This window comes from Mus pahari, chromosome X (genome assembly GCF_900095145.1).
Source record: "Mus pahari chromosome X, PAHARI_EIJ_v1.1, whole genome shotgun sequence".
In the NCBI taxonomy this organism is placed as follows: domain Eukaryota; kingdom Metazoa; phylum Chordata; class Mammalia; order Rodentia; family Muridae; genus Mus; species Mus pahari.
The window spans coordinates 84,879,631-84,891,422 of record NC_034613.1 but is presented as its reverse complement, the minus strand read 5'-3'; the positions used below and the strand labels follow the sequence as shown (position 1 = coordinate 84,891,422).

Sequence of the window (11,792 nt, the reverse complement as noted above, 5' to 3'; positions counted from 1 at the left end):
TACAGAAACTGTGGTACATTTACACAACGGAGTACTACTCAGCTGTTAAAAACAATGAATTTATGAAATTCCTCGGCAAATGGATGGATCTGGAGGGTATCATCCTGAGTGAGGTAACCCANTCACAAAAGAACTCACATAATATGCACTCACTGATATGTGCATATTAGTCCAGAAACCTAGAATACCCAAGATACAATTTGTAAAACACATGAAACTCAAGAAGACAGAAGACCAAAGTATGGATACTTCGTTACTCCTTAGAATTGGGAAAAAAATTCCCACGGAAGGGGTTACAGAGACAAAGTTAGGAGCTGAGATGAAAGGATGGACCATCTAAAAACTGCTCCACCCAGGGGTCCGTCCCATAATCAGCCACCAAACGCAGACACTATTGCATACACCAGCAAGATTTTGCTGAAAGGACTCTAGAAGATGCTCTAGTCAGCCATCATTGGGAAGAGAGGCCCCTTGGTCTTGCAAACTTTATATGCCCTGTACAGGGGAACACCAGGGCCAAGAAGGGGGAATGGGTGGGTAGGGCAGGGTGGGAGAGGGTATAGGGGACTTTCAGGATAGCATTTGAAATGTAAATGAATTAAATACCTAATAAAAATTGAAAAAAATAAAGTATCTTAAAACAGAAAAAAAAAAAAAAAAAGAGCAACCCTTGGACTAGTATTTGACCAGATATTTGAGCAACATGGCCAACCACGTCGATGCATAAAATTACCTAATATGATGACATTTATTGTTCAGAGCTCTGGAGGGTAGGAGGTTCCATGTTTCCCTAAGTTACCTTCAATTCTTTGTACTACAAATCTCTTAGTTGTTACTTTAAGGTCATAGATGTAATATATTACATTGGCATTCTTCAGTAAGAAGGAAGGGCTCCGTTAATATGCCATTTTTATTCTTTTGTCTAGAGAGACAAATGTCTTCTAAAAACTGCCAGCAGACTTTTCCTGATATCTCATAGGCTTAGTTGTGGGCCAGCTCTTAGGTCAGTAATTGGCAAGGACAAATGGGAATAATAATACTCCCCTTCGCTTAGGAAAATGTCTCTTCTTTCCCTGAGAATGATGTTTGCCTGCTTGATAGCTAAAGAAATAGGAAGGAGGAAGACTCTTAAGCTGGCTCTGAATTCTGACCACTAATCATGGACTTTTATGAGCAGAGATGTTAAACTTAACCAGGAACTTTTAGAGTATTCTCAAAAGGCGGGGAAGAGAAAAAAAATTGTCTGTGACATTTTAATAAACACTAAAGAGTTTTTTCTTATTTCCTATCTTCTGTAAAGAGACTATATTCAAGACTTCTCAAGGGAAATGGACCCCTTCAAGATGCACAGAAAAATGGGTGGCGGTTTGGGATAGGTTCTATATTCTGACTCCTACATTATTATTTTTTTTTTGGATCACATTTAATGACCCAGAATTTTGTAAGTATATTAAGAGCTTATATGGAAGGTTCCCACTGTTGTGTGACACTATTTCTGGGGAGATATGCTTATGCCATATAGGGAACTGACTAGGGAACAAAGTACAGATATTGCTAAAATCCAACTTGGTGAACCAATGAATCTTATTGAGGTTACTTATAGCGATCTGGTTGAAGGGTTACTTACAGGAGCAGGAATTGCTGAAAAAACAACTGCATTACCAAAGACTACCCCAACATGGGTGAATAGATAGATCACCAAGTTGGGAACCTACAGCATAGTGCACAAGCTCCAGGCAGCTCAATGGGTTGGAAAGTGAGTGTATTCTCCCGGTATCTCACTTGGTCAGAGCTTGACTGGTCTCTGTTAATTTAAGGAAGTTTGATTTCTTCCAGGTTGTTTGCCCGATCTCTGACTCTTTGGGGCTGCTCAGTCTGAGCATCTCCTAGGCACATCAGTTGGTCTGAGTATGTAGCTCAGAAGTTATTACTGCTTATATACTCTTAGGGAGCCAAGGGCCTAATGGACCCAGTCAGTTCAGGGACCCCTGAAGCTATTTTGAGTTGTATACTTCTAGTTTTAACCGGCTTCTCTGACAACACTATTATCTCACATCCTTGTAAACATCCCTCCAAGACAAAAGGGTTTAATCTTGGAGGAAACAGCCACACAATACCTGCCTATGTACATATGCTTACTGTGATCTCTTATTTTTATACCATAACATAATATGATCTATTGCTCCTAATTAATTTTGTATTATATCACTACTTGTCAGAAGTAATCACACTTTTCTTTCAAAGATGTCCCCCTGGTTATGGCGTTTTAGGTAGAGTTCTATTTGCACTTAGAAAACGTATACTCCTATGAGAAGACTTGAAACTTCATGTAGGCTAATAGTGCTGTAATAACCTTCTAGGCTCAGAGTTATTACTTCACATAATGCTAGATTGCCACTGCCCCCCCCCCTTTTCCAGACAGGATCAGAGCTTTATTCTCTGGTCCAATTTCTCCAGTAATAAACCATGCCTTTGTAAGGTTCAGTTATCTCATCTGAAAATGGGTTAAATAATAAGTAGTAAAGCTCCTTTCTGCCTTTAAAAATAACCACAATCTAGATAAATAGTAATAGATCACATTCACTTTCCTTATCTGAAAATGATGAGAGGAGTGAGTTTATTTTAATTTATGTATTTTTACAATTCAGTGTTTTAAGACAAGCCAAGACTAGAGCTTGGCTAGGCCTTTAAACTGCCATTTCAAAAGCCAAGAGATATATTTTTTATGTTTAAAGGATACTGTAAGGCAAATATCTATCTAGATAACTTAGGTAATGTAATGTCTTATTTATTTTCCCGTGTTTTAAACAAAGTAGATACTTGTGTGTTCTGTCTCTTAGCTGGCAGTGTGTTGTCAGTCCCACCAGACACAACAGTTCTGGAAGACATCCAGTTTTTCATAGGCTGGCTTCCTCTGAAAGAATCTCCTCCAGAAAACTAAATTCTGCTGACAGAGATGTGTATATTCCCTGGGAGAGCATGAGCAAAGATTGTGTTGTTTGTGAGACAGGGTCTTACTCTGTGTGCCAGGTTATTTTTTGAGTTCACGGTCTTCCTCCCTGAGCCTCTAGAGTGCATTACTACACCTGGAAAAAATAGAGATGTATTTTGCATTAGTTTATATATAGCCTTTGTGTATTTGAGCTGTGATATACTTAGTTCCTTATAGGTTTCCTATATACTTTGACAATTAAGAGGTATTTGTTAGTAAGGGAGAATAAAAAGCTTTAAACCCCATTCCAAGTTTAGATTTGGGTGTTGGCACTTCGTGTAGAGGATCATAGATGCTAAGCATATGACCTTCCACTGAGATAAAACCCACACCCCACCAAAAGAATTTTGTAGTCAAAGGGAAATATTTTAATGTTAGTATTTTCAAAATATTTACCTTCCCCTCTTTAACAATATCACGGAAGTTACTTTGTTTTCACCCCCATCCTTGTCCTTATCACTTATTTCTTTGATGTCCTTGGGTAGATAATTGGGTAGAATTTAGGGACTGACACTTAGGTCTGATTCTCTTGTCCCTGCAGAGAGATGGGACTCACGCATGCTAGGTGAGTGCTCTATAGTTCAACTATATCCCAGGATTCCAACCTTGACTTGTTTCATATCATTTTGAGAAAGTTATTTACTCTGCAGATATTTTATCATCTAGTATTTGTATGATCTCATCATCAAACTATTACCACTTAATGTTCTGTTCTGTCTTTAGTTTGCTTTTGAGAGAGGGTCTCACTGGGTATCCACTATGTAAACCTGGATGGCCTTAAACTCAGAACCTCGTGCTTCCGACTCTTGGAGTGCTGGGGTTAAAGACGTGCTCAACCACCCCTGGCTATTTTCACTTGGGGAATTAGGTTAAGTTTTCTCAAGTAGTTAGTAACAGAGCGTAGACTAGAACCTTGAGGTCTTTTTCTCATTCGAGATATTTGTCACAGAACGGCAACTATTTGGAGGTGGGGGAGGTTCTCCCTTTTCTGGCTCTCTTGAAATGAACAATTTTCTCTAATTCTGTTACCCACATTGTCATGCTCATCTGGTTGCCATTTCCTGAAAGGTCTGGAGGAAGAGAAGTAGACCAAAATCATGCCAGGAAGGGTAGAAGTTCAAACCGAGGAAATATTTGCTCCATGCAATTGTGTTTTTGACAATTCTGTCCTATAAGGGGAAGAAGTTGATAGCATTCGGCACTCCCTGCTCCCCCCCCACTTCCCTGAGATATATCTAAGAGACATTTGTTGCCATTTGATATCTTAATTTTCTTAATTTAGGTTATTTCTGGAAGAAACACAGTAGGCTAGATATGAATCATGGCCTCTTCTCAATTTGCAATATTATAAGCACATACATATGTTTGCATTTTCATAAGATGCTCATGTAGTATTCAATTTGAGAGTTGCTTATTGCTGTTTCAGATGAACACAAATTAATAGCTAATACCAAAGGCATAGAGAAGTGGCATACCTCCTCAGTCCAGTATACTATGCAGCTGTTCAAGAGTATCACAGCCCACTAGGAGAAGGGAACAGACTCATTTTTTTTACTTGCTACTCCGGTGACACAGAATCATTTTGCCTTTCTTAGCATTGACTTTGACTGTAGTGCATAGGCAATAATTATGTCCATGTTGTAAGGACAATGTGAGATCATATATAAAATGTGCTTGATGCTAAAATGTTAGTTCCTTTCCTGTGAAGTATTAATGTGAAACTTTCAAGTTTAAACTCTACATGAACTTTAAACTGCATATATTCCTTTTAACTTCTGCATTGTAAGTTTGTGATGCTTTAAATGAAAACCCCTCACAGGCTTATTTTTCTAATATGGCTTAAGTATTTGAACAATTCTTCTCCAGGTGGTGATACTTTGGGGGAGGGAATGTAACCCAAAGAAGGTATGCAACCTTGCTTACTGGGAAATAAGGCATAGGGGTGCGCTTTGAGGGTTTAGGACATCTCCCCGCTTCGTATTTCTGCTTCACATTTGCCTTTGAAGTCATAATTTCTCAGTTTCCTGCATCTGCTGCCATCCTGGACTTTTATCCCTCTGGAGTCATAAGCCAAAATCAAATGTTTCTTCCATGAATTGCTTTTGGCCATGGGGTTTTATCATGGCAAGAAAATGCAACTAATTCAATCTTAGAAGATTTATAAATTAAAAACTTTAGAGTTATAATGTATAAACTTTTAGATTTTAATTTATTTAGTATTGGAGCTTTTGAGAAATAATCTTTATCATAGCTTAGGCTTTTCTGGAACTTATAGTACTTATTCTGTAGTCTCTTGAGTACCACCATTCCCAGAGGATTTTTTTTTCACTTCTTAATATCATTTTTTTCTTTTCTTTTATTGAATATTTTCTTTATTTACATTTCTAATGTTATCCCATTTCCCGGTTTCTACCCCTGGAAACCTCCTATCCCCTTCCCTCCCCCTGCTTCTATGAGGGTGTTCCCCCACCCACCCACCCACCCACCCACTCCTGCCTTCCCGCCCTGGCATTCCCCTAAGCTGGGGCATCCAGCCTTCACAGGACCAAGGGCCTCTCTTTCCATTGATGCTCAACAAGCCTATCCTCTGCTACATATGTGGCTGGAGCCGTGGGTCCCTCCATGTGTACTCTCTGGTTGGTGGTTTAGTCCCTGGGAGCTTTCTGGTTGGTTAATACTTTGTTCTTCCTATGGAGTTGAAAACCCCTTCAGCTCCTTCAGTCCTTTCTCAACTCCTTCATTGGGGACTTGTGCTCAGTCCCCAATGGTGGTTGGCTACGTGCATCCACCTCTGTATTTGTCAGGCTCTGGCAGAGCTGAGAGCTGAGAGGACACAGTTATATCAGGCTCCTGCTAGCAAGTACTTTTTGGCATCCCTAATAATGTCTGGGTTTGGTGACTGTATTTGGGGTGAATCCCCAGGTGGAACAGTCTCTGGATGGCCTTTCCTTCAGTCTCTGTTCCATACTTTGTCTCCATACTTCCTCCCATGAGTAATTTGTTCCCTCTTCTAAGAAGGACTGAAGCACCCATACCTTGGTCTTCCTTCTTCTTGAGCTTCATGTAGTCTGTGAATTGTATCTTGGGGTATTCCGAGCTTTTAGGTTAATATCCACTTATCAGTGTGTGCATACCATATGTGTTCTTTTGTGACTGAGTTACCTCACTCAGGGTGGTATTTTATAATTCCATCTATTTTCCTAAGAATTTCATGAAGTCATTGTTTTTAATAGCTGAGTAGTACTCCATTGTATAAATGTACCGCATTTTCTGTATCCATTTCTCTGTTGAAGGACATCTGGGTACTTTCCAGCTTCTGGCTATTATAAATAAGGCTGCTGTGAACACAGTAGAGCTTGTGTTCTTATTATATGTTGGAGCATCTTTTGGGTATAGGCCCACGAGTGGTATAGATGGGTCCTCAGGTAATATATGTCCAGTTTTCTGAGGAACTCCTAGATTGATTTCCAGAGTGGTTGTACCAGCTTGCAATCCTACCAGCAATGGAGGAGTGTTCCTCTTTCTCCACATCCTCTCCAGCATCTGCTGTCACCTGTGTCTTTGATCTTAGCCATTCTGACTGGTGTGAGGTAGAATCGCAGGGTTGTTTTGGTTTGCATTTCTTTGATGACTAAGGATGTTGAACATTTCTTTTTTATTAGATATTTTCTTCATTTATATTTCAAATGTTATCCCCCTTCCTGTTTTCCCCTCTGAACCCCCCTATCCCATCCTTCCTCCCCTTGCTTCTATGAGGGTGCTCACCCACCCACCCTGGCAGCTTTTAATAGGCATCTATGAATCCTTCAATGATCCTAAAGAATTCATTCGAAGAAAGTAGCCCTGGATTCCTTCTGTCCGAGGTCATTTGAATTCATACAGATCCACTGTTTCTGGCTCTATTTATTTCACAGTTGCATTTCTGTTTTCTTTTGAAAAGATCAAACGAATACTAACCATATGTGAAGACCACAGAAGGCAAGAAAGTGTTTTTGCACCAGACGCTACCTTTGAGTGGCACTTCTGGAGCAAGAGCTTGCAGAGACGTCAGCTCTACCAGTAGGAACTGTCTTTGGCTCAGGTAGAATGATTTAGGGTTATACTGGAGGAGATCAAGCCTGCTTGAGACCAGTACAAAACAGTACATTCTGCACTGACTGTAGTGTTGTTTTTTTCCTTCCAAGGAGCTGTAGGAGCTGACCATATGAAACCTGAAACATTCTCATTTCTTTTTTTTTCATTCTCATTTCTATGTCCATAGTATTAAATTATAGAAATTTAATGCAAAGCTTCTCTGTCTAGGAGAGGAAGAAGAAATTTGAAAAGGATGGTGAAAGGTTTTACTCGCTACTGGACCGCCACTTACATCTGTCATCCAAAAAGAAGGAATCTCAGCTCCTAGAGGTATGTTCGCAACATCTATCCCTGCTTCCTTCCCATGCTGGGCCTTAGGAACTAGTCATTTCTGGTTGTGAGATTTTTTTTCCCATAAGATGGCTCAACAGAAGTCATGGAAACATTCAAAGGGAATACCTGAGGTCTGGGCTCCTTTAGTAACTTCCTTTAGTAAAGAACTCTATTCCTGGCTTCGGTCTTACTGTGTAAAAAAAAAATGATAAACATCTCAGGTGTCACTCTCCATTCCAAGTTTCCAAGTCTGTGATTCAAGATTCTATGTTGGGATAGATAAAATGTAGTGTTGAGAAGTGGGCATGACCTCCTGTGGTGTTCCATTGCCTGTTTTCATGGGGCTAGGGGGTACTGCACTAGGGCTACTGCTTCTATGAGACCAGCAATGGCTCTAGTTCTTCCAAGCCACTATTTAATAGATATCTACCAAATCCTTATGCTGGGTAGAATAAGGCTAGAGGGACACTAATATGATGTCCTTGTCTTTCTAGGTGGGATTCCAATATAAGAATGTGCACTAATCTCATAGGAGCAAGGCTCTTTCTGTCTGTAAAATGCATGTTTATATAAAAGTCTTAAGGGATCCAGGGAATGAGGAAGTGAAGACTTATGTCGGGATGGAGGAAGTCCCTTTGTGGAAGAAACTTGCCTTTCCAATTTGAGATAATAATTTGAAAAAAGATAAAATAAATGACAAACAGAAATGGAGAAATTGCTCTAGAAAGAGGCTGGTAGCCTCAAGGCTGAAAGCCATGGGATAGTCTTGAGGAGTGATTTGTTGAGAATTGATATTACTCTACAAGACTAGTGAATGGCAAGATGGGATAATCAAATGCAGCAGGCTCACATCTTGACTGGTGCAACAACAACCAAGAAAAAGGAAGGAAAATGTGGCCAAGACATCAGAGAGTGGAGGAAAATTTATTACCTGCAGCAGGCAACGAGAGCACAGGGATAACTTCCAAAGTGATGCTATCTGAACACAAGAAGGGTGGGGACAATTTTAGAGAGGCCCATAAGATAAGAGTTCATCCTTGCTTAGCAACTGGGAACTCAACTGGTTTCCCGTTATTTCTGTAAATGGTTCCCTCAATGATAATAGTGGCTCTCTGTGCACAAGTTGCCTGTACAGACTGTGTGGCTTTTCTCAAATACCTATTCTTCAGACAGTCTAGAATTATAGCACATGCTAGGCAGAGAGTGCCTATTTTACCAGACCCAATGAAAACCCAAGGATATCATCAGTCTCTAAAGAATCTCCTCTGGCAGCTATTTTTGCCGGGTTGTTATAGCTTACAGAAAGCAATTTTATGCATCCTTTGTGAAACTACTAAGGAATCTCTTACAGGCATTCTCTACATTGTAGGTATTCTCTACAGTTTCTCGTAGATGGCTCCCTCACACCTTTCCTCTTTGATGATTTTTCTTTGTATCCGTTCACTGAAATAAATGCCATCTGGGATTTATGTTCCAGTCCTGTGAGTCCTATTAGTGACTACCAAATCTGGGGCTAGTCATAAGGACCCATGAGAATACAACACATAGTTTGAAGGAATTTTGTTGTTGTTTGTTTTTCAGATTATTTATTTGCTATAAAGGTGTTTAGGGTGAATTTTGGCAGGTATTAATATGGGCATGGTAAATATTTGTGTGCAGATTTTGTTGAGGTTCTTTTGGTAAATGCTGTAGAGTACAAAAGTTGGATTGCATTGTAAGTCTATTCTTTATTCTGTAAGAACCTGCTATGTGCCATTCTTCTTTCTGACCAGCTCTGAGACTTTCTTTTGCATGACATCTTTATCAGCATTTGGTGTTATCAGTGTTTTTACTGTTAGCCACTCTAATAGGTGTGGAGTGGTATCCCATTTCTCTTGTCATTTGAAATTTACCAATGACATGTAATATTGAGCTTCTTCCTATATCCTCAGCTGCCACCTGTCTTCTCTGCTGAGATGTCTGATCAGATATTTTGCCTCTTTTAAAATTGAGTTGTTTTCTTGTTGCTATGTTTTAAGAGCTCTCTATATGATGTTAGGTGTCAAACCAGTATCAGATATATGCTTTACAGTGTTCCAGGTACGTATCTATGTTATTTTGTTATCAGGGCCTTTGGTACAGAGTATGTTTCTGGTTTAATGAAATTTTGCATATCTATATTTTCAATCAATCATGCTTTTGATATATTTAAAAGTCTTGCCAATCTAAAGTCATGTAGATTTTCTCCTCCTTCAACCTGTTTTGTAACTGCTCAGTGATCTCAGTCTTGTGTTTTGCTGTTTGAACTCTTAAGTACTGTCATAGGTGTTATTATCATCATCATATTATTATCATGTTATCATCATAGGCTAGATTTTCTCTAACATTATCTTCTAAGAGTTTTAAAATAGTGCTCCCTAGATTTGATGAGGGAAATGGCATCCATGAAATCTCAACAAAATAGGTACTTGAGCAAGACTGGCATAATTCCAACATCATTTGACATGCCAATGTGGATATTAAAATATTTAAACATAAAAATTTAAATGTTTTAGTATGCAAGTAAATATATTTCAGTGTGGCATTTTATGCATATATGCTATTAATCTTTTCTTATTTGCTCTACCCAGTTCTCCGTCCTCTTGCTGACACTCTTCCTTTTCCACTAGTGCCCACTTCAGCTTCCCTAACACACATCCCATGATCCTTTCTTGTTCTTGCCCCTCCCTTAGACATCCTGTTCACTCCTAGTGCTTTTCTCCTTCTCTGTCCTACAGAACCACAGTACACATGAATTAAGTCCAGATTCTGATTGAGAAGAGTGATATGGTATTGTTTTCCTGACTTGGCCTCACTTCACTAAACCTTATGTTTTCTAACTCTGAAAATGGTGTTACTTTGTTTTTCTTTAGTGCTAAATGTGTTTATGCCTCTCATTTTTAAAATTGGTCCATCTGTTGGTGGGCATCTAGGCTGGTTCTACATCATGGCTGTTATGAATAGTGCAATGATAAACATGGATGTGCAAGTGTTTCTGTAGTGTACTGTTTTATTAGAGTCCTTTGGTGTATACAGAAGCTGTATAGCTGGATAATTTTGCAGAACACTGTTATTGCCATTGAAAATATTTCTCCATTCCATTCAGTTTCTTCCATCACTTGTAGTCCAAGTACATATATGCTACACATTTTGTCTAAAAGTTTCTCAGATGTTTTATTTTATATTGTTTATTCTCTTTGTTTTGACCTTAGTATACATGTACATTCAAGCTTGCTGACCCCATACGCCTCATATTGTCAGTACTCTTAGTCAAGGGCCCATATGTGCTCAACCCTAGACTTACTCATTATTTCTTCAACCTTGTTCAATATGAAGCCAATATAGCAGGCTCCATTTCTGTTACAATGTTTTAGGTTTCTGTTATTTCCTTTGGATCCATGCTTCCAAGTTTCATCTGTCTTCTAATATCACATATCTGTGGTTGCATGTTGTTCTCTTTTTCCACTAGAACCCTTTGCATTTTACCATGGTTGTTTAAAATTCAAGACCTTATCCTGCTACACAGTGTCTGCCTGTGTGATGATTTTGCTTTTGCTTCAGATTGTGGGGTATTTTTGCCTTTTGGCTTTTCTGCTTGAAAGACAGAGAGGCTATTTGGCAAAAGAAACTGAACTAAGTAAGTGCTCAGTGTGAGGTTTCATGCTTATTTGGCTAGGACTTAGCTTGGGCTTCATTTGCTCTTGATGTAGTTCCTTTGGAGCCCATGTTTTCTCTTTGTATTTGTTAAGCAATTTATTCTTAAACTGGCAGTAGCTCTTCAGTGAGGGTTGAGAACTGTTTTCTCTCAGGTGTCTGTTCTCATTAGTTCTGCTTCTCTCCAGTAATCTATACACTATTTTTTTCCGCTATGATTTTCATTTTCTGTTGAATTTAAAGCTTTTCCAACTTGTTCAGCCTTTCCTTGATCTGAAAAATCTGTTTCATGGCTCCCAGGCTTCCTTCATGCTGCACTGGAAATAGGAGACCTCAAATCTTTTTAATCTCTTGGTCTCATATCCCCTCTCTGTAAAATAAAGTAAAATGGAAATAAAGAAAGCAATAGAAAATAGGATATTTGAAGGTAGCTCAATGCTTCTTTGGCTGTAGAACCTAATTGATTTCTCTCATTCTTGACTTTCATGGGTGGTTTTACCCATGCCCTTTTGTGACATTTGTTGCCTTCTCTCTGCAGGCGGACCTACAAGTGGATAAGGAAAGGCACAATTTCTTCGAATCATCTCTTGACTATGTCTATCAAATTCAGGAAGTCCAGGAGTCAAAGAAGTTCAATATTGTGGAGCCGGTAAGTTCTGTTGGTGAATATTCATACACACACACACACTCATATATATATATATATATATATATATATATA

At 39.0% G+C, this 11,792-nt stretch overlaps 1 protein-coding gene across 1 annotated transcript in view; it reads left to right on the top strand.

The window, feature by feature from the left end:
- The window catches only part of Ophn1 (oligophrenin 1), a 312,287-nt gene that overhangs the window by 155,987 nt on the left and 144,508 nt on the right, over positions 1–11,792 (top strand). Inside the window, exons 6-7 of the mRNA XM_021187452.2 lie at positions 7,295–7,396; positions 11,610–11,720. Of these exons, the coding sequence (XP_021043111.1) occupies positions 7,295–7,396; positions 11,610–11,720 (213 nt within the window). The remainder of the gene's footprint in view (positions 1–7,294; positions 7,397–11,609; positions 11,721–11,792) is intronic.